General features: G+C 47.8%; 1 protein-coding gene and 1 long non-coding RNA gene across 2 annotated transcripts in view; one reads left to right on the top strand and one right to left on the bottom strand.

Moving 5' to 3' along the window:
* LPCAT4 (lysophosphatidylcholine acyltransferase 4) overlaps positions 1-8,264 on the bottom strand; it is a 34,293-nt gene extending 26,029 nt beyond the window's left edge. The window contains exon 1 of the mRNA XM_035136217.3: positions 7,806-8,264. Coding sequence (XP_034992108.3) covers positions 7,806-8,234 — 429 coding nt within the window. The 5' untranslated portion in view covers positions 8,235-8,264. The remainder of the gene's footprint in view (positions 1-7,805) is intronic.
* Positions 8,265-16,329: 8,065 nt separating this feature from the next.
* On the top strand, positions 16,330-18,228 carry LOC148684033 (uncharacterized). Its single transcript, XR_015946585.1, has 2 exons — positions 16,330-16,446; positions 17,227-18,228. It is a non-coding gene; the product is annotated as an uncharacterized LOC148684033 (long non-coding RNA).
* Positions 18,229-18,595: the final 367 nt, after the last annotated feature.

Genomic DNA, 18,595 nt, shown 5'->3' with positions numbered 1-18,595 from the left:
CGCCTGGCCCTGCCCGGCAGAGCGCAAGAGGTGCGGAGGGATTGTCACGCCACGGAGCTCGATACACTTAAGACGACCCTGCTCTCAAATAAATTAAAAAGGTATTCCAGTCTTTTAAGAATACCTGGTCTTCCTGGTTTCTGATCTTTCCCCCACCCCACTCAAATCATGAGCTCCCCAGACCCTCCAGAATGGCGTTTCAGGGCTGCAGGAATAATAGACTTAGAATTGCAGGGTTGGAAGGGAAAGAGAGTCCACAACCTCCTGAGAGAGACTGTTCCACTGTTGAACAGCTCTTACTGCCAGAAGGAAGATGCACAGTAAAATAAATATTCCTCCCTGAACTTCCGTAACTAACCATCCACACCATTTAAGGAGCATTCATAGCACACTAACAGACACGGCTTCTCTCAAGCAATCTTGGGAAATATAGTATGCACCCACAAAGCTGCACTTCCCGGTGCCCCCAACAAACTACAGTTCCCAGGGTTCGTTTGTGGGAAGCCATGTGCTTTAAATACATAGTGTGAGTGTGAGCACACTGCCCAGGCTTGAGATCAAGCACTCTAAATATGGCAGGAACTGATCACATAGGGCCTTGTTATCATGGGCTTGATCCTGGGGACTCACAAATCATTGCACCTTCCGGCACTGGGAGATATTTCCTGCCCGGGCGGAACTTGCATGCTCCCATTTTTTTTTTAAAAAAAAATGCCCTTCAGCCAGAATCCTGCAATTTGCTCAGTTCTCAAATTGTGAATATTTACTCTCCGTAAGCAAACAAGGTCGTTTTCTTTATGTCTTCTGAAAGCATAAAACAAACCGCTCTCCCCTTGATTCTGGGCCCTTTGTCTCAAAACAGACAAAAGCTACAGGGAGAATTTTTTATTTTTTTATGGCTTAGCTACTCTGATTTTGGTTTCCATAGCAGGAGTGTGACTCAATATGGGAGAAATGAAAGAGGAAGTCTGCTCTCTGTCAATTCACCTTCTCCTTGCAATTACACCTGCATATTTAACTGTCAACGGGCTTTAGGGATTAGATTAACCAATCAATATGCATCTTAATTTTTTTTTTAAAAAAATAAGGATATATATGGATTACTGCTGGAAAACTTGATTTAAACCAGCTTTCCCCCCATTTAGTGATTTGAATATGATCTAAATCGCCGATTTAATTCAGTCCCCGCCCTGCTACCCTTCAGTGCTGAGCAGCATCCACAGGAAGGACTGACAGATTGAGGATTTAGAACGAAACAGGACCTTCCAGGTCACACAATGAATGGCTCCCAGGCAAACCGGCATCCCAGCAGCTGTTCATTTTGGAAATTAAATCAAAACTCCCAGGATGAAGCAGGCGAGAAGTGAAGGCCAGAAGGAGAGACGGGCTGGATCAGGCTCAGGAGCCAGTCCAGCGTCCTTTTCCAACAGTGGGGTGGATCCACATCTTATCATTTTTAGTGTCAACCCGCTGAAATTAAATGAAGCTTTCTTTCAACCACTGGTATATATAGCTCAGTACTGTCTACATTGGCTGGTAGCAGCTGCCCAGGATTTTAGACAGGGCTGTCTCTCAGCCAGGGATGCCACGGATCGAACCTGGGAACGTAGTAATACAAAGCAGATTCTCCGCCACTGAGCCATGGTCCTTGTCATGCCATGGTACTGCACCTATAGTTGGAGAGGGCAACTGATTTCAATGGGTCTATTCTGAACACAACTAAATCTGGAACCAACCCAGTGACTCCCAGTCAGGACATGGAAGGCAATCGTTCCCTTCCTGTTGTTTGTCTCCCTTGGAATAGGTATTCGGAGGTAGACTGCCTTCGAACATGAAGTCTCCATTTAGCCATCCTGGCTAGCAGCTTTTGGCTGACCAACCCTCCTCAACAAATTTGCATCCTCCCCTTTTAACGAGGTTCCAGAACAGCAGGGAGTTCCACAAAAACAATTCAGGTGTTGTGCAAGGTGTTTGTCCCAATTCTGCTGCCCACTAACTTTATTGGGTGAAAGAGGAAGGGGGAAACCCTATGACCACGTGACCTGCATGAGTCTGCTGTTTGGTGCTCGCTGCTGATGGGCAGTGCCAAAGCTTCTCCTACTCTCACTTCTTTAAGGATCTTCAATCCAGGCTTGGACCAGGTTGGCATCTTGCAAAGAAAGCAGCCTGCCCCAAACCTGGTGCCCTCCAGGTATTGATCGATTGCAGCTCCCACCATCCCTGCTCACTGGCCACATTAGCTGAGGCTGATGGGAGTTGGAAATCCCACAACATCAGGAAGGTGCTAGCTGGGGAAGGCTGAGCTAGAGGAAGGCCCTCTGAAAACCAGGCCACTCTATCTCTCTTAGAAATCTTAACATTGCCATTTCCTTTCCCCTGAGTCATTTTTTTTCTAATGCAAAAGCCCCAATGCTTTACCTTTTCTGTATGGAACGATGTGCTCGCTCTCTGTCTGTCTCTCTTTCTGTCCATCTCTCCCCCACCCAGCTTTGATAATTTCTGTCCCCCTGTTCTAGCAGTGTTCCAAATGTGGTTGGCCTGTATAAATGCATTACAATACCACCTGTTTTATTTTCAGATCTTTCTCTAATAATCCCAGAGCAGGGAATTTGCCCTTTTCGCTGCTGCACTCATTGCCCGATCTCCATGACCCCAAGATCACTTTCCTAGAGAGTTGCTCAGACCCCACTGATGCGCAATATGAAGTTGGGACGGTGGTTTTCCGCCCCATATGCACTAGTGGGGTCTGATCCGGTTGAGATTAGCCATGAATGACTGTGTGCATTCCTTACGCACCTGCCATTTCAGTTATATTTTGGACTCTATAATCCATCAAATTCCACTGCAAAAATTCCACTTTTTCCAGGAAGCTTTTCTCACAACCTCCTAATCCTCATACCCAATTGTAAAGGTAAAGGTAAAGGGACCCCTGACCATTAAGTCCAGTCGCGGACGACTCTGGGGTTGTGGCACTCATCTCGCTTTACTGGCTGAGGGAGCCGGCATACAGCTTCCAGGTCATGTGGCTAGCATGACTAAGCCGCTTATGGCAAACCAGAGCAGCGCACGGAAACGCCGTTTACCTTCCCGCCGGAGCGGTACCTATTTATCTACTTGCACTGCATGCTTTCGAACTGCTAGGTTGGCAGGAATATCCAACTGTAATTTAAGCCAAATAACTGGGAACTGAAATAATGACACATTGTCCCTCCATTTTCTGTCCCTTCTTCTACTGATTTCTGTCTGCCGCACCTCAGATCAGTCTTCCCCAACTTGCCCCCACTCAAAATGTTTGGGACTACAATTCCCACCAGACTCTGAGCAGCATGTCTAATGGTCAAGGTTGGTGGGTGTTGCAGTCCAAAAACAGTAGTTTTAAGCATTTTCAAGCCAAAGACCCCGATTTAACCCAAACATGCATTTGGGAACCAAATTCTCCTTTTTTGCCGTTCATCTTAGATCAGGCCTTGAGTTGGCCCCAGTAGCGGGTCCCAACCAGTGTTAGAAATTCAAATATATAAGCTAGGTGCCAAATGGCTCCCTAAACCAGGATTACGGTCGCCAACATGGATTGCCTAGTTGCCATTTTTGTGCCAGAGTGCTCAAAGGTCGTATTTTTCAATGCGACTTTTTGGTTCCTGAAATTCATTCTGATGGTGCAGATGAAATATAACAAATAGAATTCTACAGGATGCGTTGCTAGTGTGCGGAAACAGCCAAGACCCAAAGATCCCCAGGCATGCACCTCCAGATGTTGGAGACGTCAGAAGACATCCTGGCACCCGGACCATCCCTCACTTGGTCTCAAGCGGCCGATAGCCAAGGGGCAAAATGCACCTGTCAAACTTCGAACACTGGTCCCAACACAACAGCTGAAGACCAATGGTCCAAAACATCTGGCTAGAGATGGCTGTTCTGCATTGCTGGCCTTAGGGCAGGGAACTGCCTTCCTACCTATTTGCAAATTTTGTAAACACATAGAAGATAGGTGCATAAGAACGACGCAGGAAACATGATTACTCTGAGTCAGGACATTGGTCCATCAAACTCCATCCAGCCTACACTGACTGGCAGTGGCTCTTCGGTGTAAGACTGGGAGTCCCCCTGCTCACCCCCATCTAACCTGAAGATGCCAAAGGTTGACCCTGTTCATAGCTGCCAAGTTTTCCCTTTTCTCGCGAGGAAGCCTATTCAGCATAAGGGAAAACCCCTAAAAAAAGGGATAACTTGGCAGCTATGACCCTGTTGCCTTCTGCATGTAACCATATTTTCCGCCACTGGGCTACCATGTCTTCCTACAGCATGGGTAGGCAAACAAAGGCCTGGGGGCCGGATCCGGCCCAATCGCCTTCTAAACCTGGCCCACAGACAGTCCGGAAATCAGTGTGTTTTTACATGAGTAGAATGTGTCATTTTATTTAAAATGCACCTCTGGTTATTTGTGGGGCCTGCTTGGTGTGTTTACATGAGTATAATATGTACTTGATGCTTTTGAATTATGTAATTGATGCTTTTGAATTATGGTGCTGGAGGAGACTCTTGAGAGTCCCATGGACTGCAAGAAGATCAAACCTATCCATTCTTAAGGAAATCAGCCCTGAGTGCTCACTGGAAGGACAGATCGTGAAGCTGAGGCTCCAATACTTTGGCCACCTCATGAGAAGAGAAGAATCCTTGGAAAAGACCTTGATGTTGGGAAAGATGGAGGGCACTAGGAGAAGGGGACGACAGAGGACGAGATGGTTGGACAGTGTTCTCGAAGCTACGAACATGAGTTTGACCAAACTGCGGGAGGCAGTGGAAGACAGGAGTGCCTGGCGTGCTATGGTCCATGGGGTCACGAAGAGTCGGACACGACTAAACGACTAAACAACAACAATATGTACTTTTATTTAAAATGCATCTCTGGGTTATTTGTGGGGCATAGGAATTCGTTCATCCCCCCCAATATATATATATATATATATATATATATATATATATATATATATATATATATATATAGTCCACCCCCCACAAGGTCTGAGGGACAGTGGACCGGCCCCCTGCTGAAAAAGTTTGCTGACCCCTGTCCTACAGCAAGTATCTCTTTTTCTCCTGCACCCCAAGCCCTTAAGCTGGGTGGGGGAACCTCTTTTCAACATGAAGGACCCAAGCCACTGGGCGGGCAGGCAGGGACAGAAGCAAAAGTGAGTGGGGGCGACAAGTGTAAATATTACTGCCCTTCCTTAGGCAGATTTCTACAAACAAATGCTTCTCTTATCTCCCATCCGGACAAGCAAGTGGAATAAACAGAGATCAAGGGCTTGTTCTGCCCTGACATAAACCCTCAGGGTGTGAAGTTGGGGCCACAAAATTCTCAAGGGCCATATTCGACTCACAGGGGCCTCAGGTTCCCCTCCCCTGCCTTAAGCTGGGAAGGATAGCTCTGTCAGTAGAGCATGAGGCTCTTAGCCTCAGGGTCGTGGGTTTGAGCCCCATGTTGGGCAGAAGAGTCCTGAATTGCAGGGGGTTGAACTAGATGATTCTCGAGGGCCCTTCCAACTCTATGATTCCAAGCTACAGTGAAAGAAAGGGAAGTGTGTGTGTTTGTTTGTTTATGTATGTATGTTTCGTGGTTTATATATAGATGTGTGTGTTTATACATATAATTTGGGAATCGCGTCTCTGCACTCTCAGCGCTATGGGAACTGAAAAATTCAGTTTAAATCTGCCCAGCTGACAAGCACAAATGGGAATATTTAGCACCAGGCGGCAGGCGGGTGGTGGGGGGAGGAAAGGAGGAGGAGGAGGAGGACTCAGCAATAGAATAATAAAAGAGTTATTTGCAGGGCAGGATGGCAGGGGGAGCTTGCATACTGGGGAATGGGCATAAGACCGTGCGGAGGGGAGAAGGGGCAGGCAGGGGGATTTCATGCCAAGGCTGATAAGAAGAATAAAGGCCAGCAAGGCTGGATGTGGGGAAGAGGGGCACCTGCCCTCCCCCTCTAAACAGCCCCTGTTGTTGTTGCCAAGGAGAGTCTTAACAACTGCGAGAGCTAATACAGAGTCAGGGAAGCAGAACTAGGAAGACAGCAAACGGCAAGCGCTGCTTGTGGTGGGGGTGGAAGTAGAGATCAGTTGCTGCTGCCTTCAATCTGTGGTATTGCTTTTTTTGGCCCACACCGCTGGTGTAAACCAACCACCGGGCTTCTCCCCTCCCCCCGCTATGGGGCTGCACCAAGATTTGAGTCTGGGGCAGCAACCCCTGGAAAGAGGCACAACACTCCTGCTTTGATAGGCCTCCCGGCCTTCTCCACTGCCTCCTTTTTCTCCTCTGCTTCCCCCCCCTCAACAATGTCGCATGGCTAAAGCAAAAAAAGGGGGGGGGTCAGCAGAGAGTCATCACTTTGACGTTAGTTCTTCCCCATCTCCTTTCTCCAAAAGCCAAGAGGGAACCCCCCCCAGTGACCCTCATCATGCACTTGCTCTATATAGAAATCCTCTATTCTACCACTTTTTGTCCCCAGTGGTTTGGGGGGGGGGTCTTTTTTGCATGTGTAAAACTTGTCCTGCTTGTTTGGGGAAAGGGGGCAGACCCTACAGCAACCTTGTGGCTCGCTAAGGACTGCATAATCACCCACAATGCACTGCAGCGGCCCCCACGAAGCCCTTGCCCTTTCCTGACCCTATAAAGCACTCCCGAATCTGCCGCCACCTCTCTGAAACAAACAGTGCCTGTCCAACAGCTTAGAGGTTCTGCAGAGATCCTGCTGGTGAGGAATCCCTAGGATCTTCTGGACCCCCTCAGTGCTTCTTCTAGACCTATTCCAGTCCCATAGACCCGGTATGGCCCCTCTTATAAGGGACACCCCTTCCATGCTGTCTCACCCTGCTAAAACTCCAGTCCCTCGAGGAATCCCATCCATCATCATGATTGGCCTATAGTAGCCCCCCCCCTTTTTTTTAAAAAAAAAAACACCCCGGCAATCTATGGGTCCCAGTGTCACACACAGCTGAAAGTAAACTCCTTGCTGGAACCTCCAAAACTGCAAAAAACTGGGAGGCAAACATTGCACACACACGCTGACACATCCCCCCCCCCACCCAGAAATGCCTTGCCGACTGCACTAAACCCTTTTATACAACTGGCCATCACCTTTAAACCCTATAGTACCCCCCTGATCGTGCCCCCCCTCGCTCCACTAAGGGCATCCCAACTCCAGAATCACCCCCCCCCAAAAAGATGTCAAGCTCCATAAAATAAAATCAAAAGCTAACTGGGGGAGGGGGGAGGAAGACTTCCTGCGAGACCCATCAAGAAAACCCTACAGAAATCGCACCAGCCCCCATATGCGCTGCAGTTCCTACAGGACAGCCCACAGAGGCACGAACAGATCTCCCGCAGTCTTAAAACAACAACCCTGCCAAGACCACTAAAACTCCACCAAAACGCTTCCCCGCCCCCTCGGATGGCCCATGGGCCTCCCCTCCAAGCGCCCTTCACTTCCAGGAGACCCACAGCCGAGCAAGGCCACTTCAGAGAAAACCCCACATCTTCGACCCCCGTAGGGGAAAACACAAACACCCCACACAGCAACCCTTTCCCCAACAGGAGACCGTTCTTTCCTAGACGGCACCCCAGATTTCCAGAGAGAACCGACCGACCACCGCGGCCCCATATATCTCCCCCCCCACGACGTCCAGCAACATCTCCCTGCTGTTCCCTTTCCCCGGGCGCGCCCTTGCGCTCCGCCCGCCCCGTCGGAAATACGCGCGTTGGGTGAGGGGAGCCTCCCTCGCCCGCCGCCGCCGCCGCAGCTCACCTTGACTTTCTGCAGGCGGGTCAACTGCAGCTCGTGGACGAAGGGGTTGGGGGCGGCGGCGGCGGCAGCCTCGTCCTCCTCCGGGGCAGCCCGGCTCGAGGCCCCCTCCTCCATGGCCGTACCCCCCTTCCAGGCTGCCCTTCTTCCAGCCTGGGAGCTGTCCCCGCGGCCGGAGCCCGGGGCCCTGGGCAGGGAGGAAAGGATGGGGGGAAAGGATGGAGGGATGGATGGATGGGACCGGCGGGCGGCTGGACGGACGCCCTGGCACCGGACCACGGCAGGAGGGAGCCAGGATGCGAGGCGAGCGGGAAGGCGGGGCCACGGCGCGGTCGTCACGGCGACACCACCGCTGGGGGACGGACTTTCGCTTTGGAGGGGCCGGATGGAGAAGGGAGGGAAGGAGGGAGAGGGGGGGGCAGGCTCCAGCATCTCTCCATCTCTCCATCATCAGTCCCTCCCTCTTTCTCTCTCTAGTACCTGCATCTTCCCACTAGGAAGAAAAGATGGGTTTTAAGCAAGGGAGAAGCACCTGTCGATTGGCTCCTTCTCAGAAAAATCTGAGCACTGCAGCGGTGCTCACTTGTATAACGTATTGGGGGGCGACAAGGTAAGCCCCACCCCGCGTAATCGACCACAAGGCGCAGCACACGCACACTATTTGAATGGCAGTGCCCATCAACTTTGAGGCAATTAAATACTTTATTGGGGAGGAGGGAGGCAAAGGGACCTCACCCCCTAAGAGTTGGGCTCCTACAGAGCAGTGTGTCCTTGCAATCCCCACCCCCGCAACGATAAACCTCAGATTCCCCCCCCCCACACACAGAGAGAGAGAATACTAAAGTTGTAGCATTTGCAGAACCTCAAAAAATGAGGCAGAATGCACACGCGCTATTATATATCTAGATCAAACCGATTTTATGTAACAAACCAATACAGTGCCGGGTTTACGTATAAGCTAAACAAGCTATAGCTTAGGGCCCCACTGTCTTTGGGGCCCCAAAAATTTAAAGAAAAAAAACTTTGATAAAATACATTTGTTGTTATGTGCCAATGGCTTTCGATACCTATTCGGTCCATAAATTACCATACAAAATATATATTCAACACAAAAAAGAGCGGCAATTTGTTGTTGACAAAGGACAGCTGGACATATAAAGCGGTAGCCTTCTCGGTAGTCAAGGAGCCATTGGAGGTCAAGGTCAAGGAGATAAACAACTACCTGACATTTTAGAAAACACCTAAAGGCACTCCTGTTTAGGGAAGTTTTTAATCTGTGATATTTTAATGTATTTTTTTATTTGTTGGAAGCCGCCCAGAGTGGCTCGGGAAACCCAGCCAGTTTGGTGGGGTATAAATGTTAAATAATAATAATAATAATAATAATAGCTTGGGGCCTCATCAAACCTATATCCAGCCCCGTGTACAGCCACTATTTTTCCACAATTTGTGTGAATGTGAGAAAGTAGCCTGCTTTTCCCCACTTTAATGTTTTGCATTGCCCCCCCCCCCTACGGGAAAAATCATGCAGACGCACCCGGAACCTCCTCTCTCTGTCCCCCCCCCCCACTCTCCGCTCTTTTTGTTGCAGGGCTATTTCCCTCCTTTTCCTCTCTCTACTTTCTTCTTTCTACTTTGGGAGGTGTAGTCGTTTGTCTATATGTTGGAAACATCACGTTTCATAAGGCTGCTCAGTGCCCATTGCGAGTGCTGTGTCACCGAAGCTCATTACTATGCCTCTTACAAGTAATGAGGCCGGTTTTTTAATTGCAGCTATCTGCTGATCCTTGCCACAGCCTTGCAAGGTAGGAATGAGCAGAGGCGCTTGTTGTTGTTGGCACAAGGAAGGGCGGGGAAATGAGGTTAAAGTTGTTGTGCATGGAGCAGCATCAACATGTATAATAGGATTCTTCAGTCAATAAAAGATGCAAACAGCCTGCAGCAGGCTGCAATTACATAAGGGCACAAGAAGAGACTGCTGGATCCGGCCAATGGCTCTTCTAGCTGGGTCTGTTGTGAACTGGAATCTAGCAATGACTGTAGGGTTATAGGGTCCCCTGCCCCTGTGTTGTATCATTATTATTTGCAGAGAATGAGAGAGGAGGTCCCTGCCCGCAAGGGGCTTACAATCTAGGCAGTGACACAAGGGAGATAGCAAAATAACAGGAGGGTGATGGGGGAAGAATGTGGGTGCTTCTGAACTGAGTGTGTGTGTGTTAATATTACAAACACATCATTTAAATATTGCAATTGTTTGCTGCCATCAGGTGTTTCCGTTTTTAAATTGCCTTTTTAAAAAATTTACTGGGTACCCCAGTAATGTGGGAGGGGGGTGATAGTTTGTTGCTATGTTGTCATGGGGGGGGGGGAGCACCTTGTGTGTGACTGGCAGTTGTCCCAAAAGCTTTACGAGTGCTGAACAATAGTTCCTCCACCTTCCCCAAAATTTCACTGATCACCCCAATTATAAACCCTATTTTCCAGGTGAGGTATCTCAGGCTGAGACAGTTTGATGAGATTCAAAGTTGGCTGTTAATAATAATAATAATAATAATAGTAATATTTATTTATTTATTAATTTATTAATTTATTTATTTATACCCCGCCCATCTAGCTGGGTTTCCCCAGCCACTCTGGGTGGCTTCCAACAAAATATTAAAATACAATAGTCATGTTAAACATTAAAGGCTTCCCTAAACAGGGCTGCCTTCAGATGTCTTCTAAAAATCTGGTAGTTGTTTTTCTCTTTGACATCTGGTGGGAGGGCATTCCACAGGGCGGGCGCCACTACCGAGAAGCCCTCTGCCTGGTTCCCTGCAACTTCCCTTCTCGCAGTGAGGGAACTGCCAGAAGGCCCTCGGTACTGGACCTCAGTGTCTGGGCAGAATGATGGGGGTGGAGATGCTCCTTCAGGTGTACTGGACCGATACTGTTTAAAATTACACAAAGTAGATTTTTTGTGTGTCTTGAGCAAATCTGGGCTTTATTCCGAGCAGCTGTTTTAGGACTTGGTCTTGAATGTAATGAAATAGCCTAGAGTAGCAAACAAGCAAACAATAACACAATTAAAAGATCTGGAAACAATCCCACTGCTTACGGAAGTAGACTGTAGTCGATGCAGATTTTAGATAATATTTTTTCCCTAACTTAAAATCTCCTGGAACCAGTTATTACTGGAACCAGTCACCCCGCACTTTTAAATAGTGCCAGCAAGTGGCAACTTGTATTACAAGCTGCACCTGTTGGACTTGAGTCCTTTACACAGAAGAAACCCTGATCTCTTTTGCCTTGAGGTGCTTTATGGGCAGTGGGAAGGTAAATGTTGGTCAGCACATGGTCATGCAAATCATCACATGCGCCTTGGCTGAATGTCCCAGCGTTCAAACAGGTTTCTTGGGAAAGATCTAATGATCTTTGGTCCTGAATTACATCCTGCTCTTCGTTCACACCCTTCGTCCACCCTAAAAGTCTGGTGCTTTGTTCCTCATTCCACCTGCTTTTCTTCCTCTTGCATGGCTGATGATCTGAACCAGGGTCCCCAAACTAAGGCCCGGGGGCCAGGTGCGGCCCAATCGCCTTCTAAATCCAGCCTGCGGACGGTTTGGGAATCAGCATGTTTTTACACGAGTAGAATGTGTTCTTTTATTTAAAATGCATCTCTGGTTATTTGTGGGGCCTGCCTGGTGTTTTTGCATGAGTAGAATGTGTCCTTTTATTTAAAATGCATCTCTGGGTTATTTGTGGGGCATAGGAATTCATTCTCTCCCCCCCAAAATATAGTCCGGCCCCCCACAAGGTCTGAAGAACAGTGGACTGGCCCCCTGCTGAAAAAGTTTGCTAATTTACGTTTAATAGTTGTGCAGAAGAGGGAAGATTCAACAGGTGTTGCTTGCCATGCAAATTAAACATGAATTTCCTCCTTCTACACAGGCCATCCTCTTTGTCACTGTGACAAAGGTGCAGTGTGTGCAAGCATGCTCAGGAGAACTTCTCACACCTCCTTCCTTTCCCAACTGCTGCACAACAACCCTGCAGTGTAGGCAGTTGAGTCTTCTCTCTGGTAGTTGCTGCTACTACCCACTTCTTTTTCACCCACAGCTAAGTTGAATATTTCAAAAAGTGAAAATCCTGAAACAAAGGTTTTTGCAAAATATCTCAAGAAGTGAAAATCCTGAAACAAAAGTTTTTTGCAAAATCTCCTCCCAAAAATCGAAGTTTTAAACCAAATTGCCAAAAATAAATACTTCTGATAACTTTTGATATGGACTGCCATACACCCAGGGTTTCCCGGACATTCCCCCCCTGCTTTTCTAAAATTCTGCCCAGCTGCCATTTTCGACAGATGAATCCAAGCTATATCCAGGAAATTACGGACATATGGGAGCCCTACCCACAGCCCCAGAAGCACAGTGGGTGGGGGATGGAGATGTTTGATTAATTAATGGCTAAATCCTAAGACGCTGGACCTGTGATCCTCATGCCTACAGCCAATCCCTTGCAGTCTACACAAAGCGCAATGCCAGGCTCTCCAGCCCTCTCCTCCTCCCTGAGAAGGGGGCAAATTCTTGCCTTTACCAACCCTGGTGGCCCAGGGAAAGTGAAGGATCTGAAGCTGGTTTTCAATACCAGTACAGTCGTACTTTGGTTCTCGGATGCCTTGCGACTCGAACGCTTTGGCTCCCGAACGCCGCAAATCTGGAAGTGAGTGTTCCAGTTTGTGAACGTTTTTTGGAAGCCGAATGCCTGACGCGGCTTCTGGTTGAGCTCCTGCAGCCAATCGTCTTGATTTTCTAATGTTTTCGGAAGTCGAATGGACTTCTGGAACGGATTCTCGGTAGTGGCGCCCGCCCTGTGGAACGCCCCCCAATCAGAGGTCAAAGAGATAAACAACTACCTGACATTTAGAAAACACCTAAAGGCAGCCCTGTTTAGGGAAGTTTAATCTGTGACATTTTAATGTATTTTATTTTTTAATATAATTTTTATTGATTTTACAGATTACAAAAAGAGACATATATAAAAGAAACACTTTCATAAACAAATTTTCCACCTTCTTTCCACCCCCCCTCCCATGGGCCCTCCCCTGCCACAGGAGTATCCCATGCAGGCAGGCAGTTGAAGATGTTCCATTTTGTAGTTGAGTTTATGTCCCCCCCTCCCCCACCCCCCCAGAGTCCCTCATTTTAATGTATTTTAATGTTTGTTGGAGGCCACCCAGAGTGGCTGGGGAAACCCAGCTGGATGGGCGGGGTACAAATAAATTATCATTATCATTATTCCATCTGAGATCCAAGGTGCGACTGTACTCAGCCAGGGGACAACCTGTCTTAGCAGCTTAAATTAAATGTCTCTGAGCATGCACAAAGTGAGTTTCGGTCAGTATTAAGTGCCCACAACCTTCTTTACTCACTTTCAGGGCAAAGGAGTGTGATTTCCAAAAATGACCCCAAATATTCTCTATCTCTCTCCTTTTGAAAACATGGCTACTAGTCACAATAGCTATGCTCTTCTTTGCCAGCCTGCTGCTGAATACCAGTTGCCAGGAATCACAGGTGATGAGAGTGCTGCTGTGATCCCGCCAGGGCCGGCTCTAAGGCAAGGCTGGGTGGCGGCAGGGCGCCGGGTTGCCAGGGGGGCGCCGCATGGCTGTGCCTGCGGCGGCCGCGCTGCGCCCACCTGCCAGCCGCGCTGGAAAACAGGGCGGGTGCCAGAGGGATCTTCGAACCACGGCGCCAGATACGCTTAAGACGGCCATGGATCCCGCTTCCGATAGGCATCAGGTTGGCCACTGTGAGAACAAGATGTTGGACTAGGTAGGGCTTGGGCCTGATCCAGCAGGCCTCACATGCAGAATCTGCTGCATATGTAGATCACATCTTCCATATGACGATCTGAGAAATATATTGTCCCAGGCTCCAGGCCATAAGGCACCATAACAATGCATTGCTCCTGCAGATCTGAGAGCGTAGTACAATCAATAAAACAGTAAAAAGGGGCCGCTGAGGGCACGGTCTGAGGGGATGCGATGCCGCTGACGCGTTAACACTTAGAGGAGCCACAGGCTGGTAAGTGCCAGAGGCTGATGGGAAACCACTTTGAGGTTCCTGGAGGAAGCGCTAATAAATAAGTCTTTAAAAAGCAAAGCAAAACAGCCAGTAACAAGGACCAAACAAAAATGCAACGCAGTTCAGTCTAAGCCAGAGGTTTTCAACCTTTTTGAGTCCATGGCTCCTTTGACCAACTACATTCTTTCTGCGGCTCCCCTGTGGGGAAGCGTGCTTTGAGCCTCAGGAGCCCAGTTATGTTACCCCTTGCCTGCCTGCAGAACCGGCAGCCCCTCACCCCGTTCCTAATATTGTATTTCTCTGATGAAAATAGTGAGGTCCCACTCCATGATGATAATTTTGCTATTTATACCCCACACATCTTTCTGGGTTGCCCCAGCCATTCTAGGCAGCTTCTAACATATATAAAAACACAATAAAACATTAAACATAAAAAACCCTTCCCTATAAAGTGGTACCTCAGGATAAGAACTTAATTCGTTCTGGGGGTCCGTTCTTAACCTGAAACTGTTCTTAACCTTAGGTAACACTTTAGCTAATGGGGCCTCCCACTGCCGCCGCACGATTTCTGTTCTCATCCTGAAGCAAAGTTCTTAAACCAAGGTACTATTTCTGGGTTAGCGGAGTCTGGAACCTGAAGCGTCTGTAACCTGAGGCATTTGTAACCCAAGGATTGCCTTCAGATGGCTTGGGGGTCGGATAACTCCCTACCCTCCAAGATTTCTCCAATGAGAATAGGGACATCCTAAGGCATAGCTGTCAACTTTCGGATTTGAAAATAAGGGATCAGCAGCAACCTCACCTGTCCCGGGGACAGTCTACTGTATATCTAACAATCCAGGATAGCAGCGGGAAACGGTGCTGGAATAAGGGAATTTCCAGCAAAAAAAGGGAAGGCTGACAGCTATGTCCTAAGGAAAAGTGGGACATTCCGGGATCAAATCAGAAACTGGGACGGCTTCTCTAAATCAGGGATGTCCCTGGAAAATAGGGACACTTGGAGGATCTGGAAAACCCTCCCTTTTACTGTTACTTCTTCTGCCATAGCAAACTCAGGTGGTGAGTGCTGATTGAATTGCAGCGTTCTCTGGAATGAGAGATTGATTGTTAAGGAATTGTAGCTCTGTGAGGGGAATAGAGGACCTCCTAACAACTCTTAGCACCCTCAGCAAAGTACAGCTCCCAGGATACTTTGGGGGGGGGGGAAGCCATGACTGATTAAAGTGGGATGATACTGCTTTAAATCTGTAGTACAGATGGGGCCTAAGGTCCTGTTTGTCTTTCATATCATCTGCTACCAGATTATGGGACACCTGAGATAGAACCCTGGAATTTAATTATTTCATAAAATTTATACACTGCAAAAACAAACAAACCTCAAAACAGTAAAAATCAAGAAAAATGTACAACCCAATTTTAAAACGTTCGAAAATTAAAATACAAAAGAGGGTTAAAATTGCTCTAACTTTCTAAGCAATCTGTGTAGGCTTTTAGGAATGCTTTTAGCAGGTGCTGAAATGACTTGGGCAGAGGATTAGAGGGGAAGTTCATCAAGCCTGTGGGACCCAGGTGGCGCTGTGGGCCAAACCACTGAGCCTAGGGCTTGCTGATCAGAAGGTCAGCGGTTCGAATCCCTGTGATGGGGTGAGCTCCCGTTGCTTGGTCCCAGCTCCTGCCAACCTAGCAGTTCGAAAGCACGTCAAAATGCAAGTAGATAAATAGGTACCGCTACAGCGGGAAGGTAAACGGCGTTTCCATGTGCTGCTCTGGTTTGCCAGAAGTGGCTTTGTCATGCTGGCCACATGACCTGGAAGCTATACGCCGGCTCCCTCGGCCAATAATGCGAGATGAGCACCGCAACCCCAGAGTCGGTCACGACTGGACCTAATGGTCAGGGGTCCCTTTACCTTTACCTCATCAAGCCTGCAGGTGCCACCAAACTGGGATGGAATAGTAGTAGTAGTAGTAGTAGTAGTAGTAGTAAAATGGCTGTGACAACATAATTTTATGACCACTGCTCCATAGCAATTGATTTTTGCATACATATCCATTCGCATAATAGATGGGTTAATTTCTATATCTTTCTGATGTGCTGAAGAAGAATTTCACGAAAGAGTGTGCACTATCCGGAATCACTGCTCACAACTACTGTTTGCAGCCCACTTTGGCAGTGTTGGATGCCATAAAACAAAGCTTTGCAGCTTGTTTTCACCAGATAAAAATCTGATATATTGCTTCATTCAAAGACTTGCATAGCCTACAGAGACTTTCAGGGACTTATAAGATTTATGTTCATTTGCTTCTATGTTTTGAAGAGAATCTACAGCGGAACCTCAGTTTATGACCACCTCCGTTTACGAATGCTTCGGCGAGCGAACGCCGCGGACCTGGAAGTGTTTACATCCAGGTTCCGCGGCGTCAGATGCGCAAAAGCAATCTGTGCAGCTCGCGCATGCACAGAAGCGATCTGCGCAGTGTGTGTGCGCGCAGAAGTGCTCTATTGGTGCTTCGTGCACACACAGAAGTGTGCCTTCGGCGAGCAAATGCCTCGGCGGAACAGATTGTGGTCGCAAACTGAGGTACCACTGTATTTAGAGTCCATATTTTATAATATTCATTTCGTTTACTGTTCTGTATAGATTTCATAAAGAGTTGATAATTGACATTTATCTTTGTACTTGGTCATCGTGTTGCCTTGGATATTACTGATAATTGTTTGCAACACAGGGGTTTGTTTGTTAGGTTCTATACCTGGACTGTTTCCAGGTAGGGCTGAGAAATACTTCCTGCCTGATTATTATTATTATTATTATTTATTTATTTATTTATACCCCACCCATCTGGCTGGGTTTTCCCGGCCACTCTGGGCGGCTTCCAACAAATACCAAAATACATAAAAATATCACAGATTAAAAACTTCCCTAAACAGGGCGGCCTTTAGGTGTTTTCTAAATATCAGGTAGTTGTTTATCTCCTTGACCTCCGATGGGAGGGCGTTCCACAGGGTGGGCGCCACTACCGAGAAGGCCCTCTGCCTGGTTCCCTGTAGCTTTGCTTCTTGCAGTGAGGGAACCACCAGAAGGCCCTCGGCGCTGGATCTCAGTGTCCTGAAACCCCGGAGATCAGTTATTATGGATCCAGCATACTCATACTCAGAACAGACCCATTAAAATAAATGGGCATGAGTAATGTCATGTAAACGCCCCGGTTAGATATGCTCCTGGGTTCCTGTGACAGAAATAGGATTTGAGATGACCCAGACACCACGAGGAGCTGCGACAAGAGTAAAACACCCCTCCCCTCCCCTCCCACCCCCACCCTGAATTTCAGCAGAGATAAATATGAATTCCTGCATTTAGACAGGAAGAACTGGAGGCACAGAGTACAAGATTGGTGAAGTCTGACTTGGCAGGCGTGCACGTGAACAGGACCTGAGGAGTTTTAGCAGACCACAAGCTCAAGCAACGTGACTCAACTGTGTGATGTGTTTGCCAAAAAGAAGAAGGCGGCCAATGCAGTTCCAGGATGCATCAGCGGAAGTATCGGGCCCACAAAAAGTAATGGGGCTGCTCCATCCTGTTTTGATCAGACCTCACATGGAGTCCTGCGTCTAGATGTGGACACCATCATTTAAGAAGGATGTTAGCAAACTGGAACGTGTTCAGAAATAGCAAAGGAACTTAAGTGTTGAATTGTGAATTGGGTTTGTTCAGCCTGACGAACAGATGAATTAGAGCAGCGTTGTGCAACTCTGGGTCCCCAGATTAACTACAAATCCCATCACCCCAGACAGCTTTGCCCAATGGTCAGGGAGAATGGGAGTTGTTGTAGTCCAACAACATATATGACTAGAGGTTGGGGGAAACACTTATTTAGAAACAATTCAATTTCAGCATCAATGTCGGCCCTTGTGTAACTACCCAGGTAGGAGAAGTGATCAACATTTCCCAATGTTACACCATTGAGTTGGATTTGTGGCACTGCAGAGGGGTTATTTTGTACTTGTTGGTGCAGCACTTCTTTTTTTATGTTGAGATATAGGCCAAGCTACTGGTGAGATATGATGACTTTGCAAAGCTTTTAACAGCGTATGCCACAAGCGCCCAAGGACCTCTGTATGTGATACCTTGCCAGAATGGTCTTCCACAGCCTTCCTCATCTTGGTGGCTGCCAAATGTTGAGGCTGGATTCCCCCCCCCCCCTTACCACAGAAACATGGTAGAAACTGTGCTGCGTGGTACTTCGGAGAGGTAAATAGCAGAGAAGCCAGGAATCCTGGCCTTCCTCATTCCTCACTGAAGCCACATTCCTTTTGCCTAGTCACAGGGTTCAGTATCATAAATAAAATCTCCTTCCCTCAACTCAGCTTCCACAATACTCTGTCCCCAGAGGCTCAAGGGACATAAGCGTGTCCTTTTTTTTTTTATTAAAAAAGCAATGTACGGCACGTGCAACACATCACCCCACAGATATAAATTGCCGGTAATTTAAAAACTAGTGTCCAACTAATAGCCTCGATATGTCAGATGTCTTCCCTCGAACAGGAAAAGCAGCTTTCTAAACAAATGCTATACAGAGAACCTCAAAACGTAAGGGGGAAATTCTGGAAACGTGGAGCGCTTAGCATAAAAGCAAGGGCTCTCTGTGCATGCTCAGAGGGCCTGTTTGTTATTGGGGTTCTTGACAGGTTCCAAGCCTAAGCCTCGGGTTTGGAAGCAAGCACCAAGG

Source organism: Zootoca vivipara, chromosome 12 (assembly GCF_965207765.1).
Source record: "Zootoca vivipara chromosome 12, rZooViv2.hap1.1, whole genome shotgun sequence".
Lineage (NCBI taxonomy): Eukaryota > Metazoa > Chordata > Lepidosauria > Squamata > Lacertidae > Zootoca > Zootoca vivipara.
Note: the sequence above shows the minus strand (reverse complement) of the source record. Positions and strands in the feature narration are given on the sequence as shown.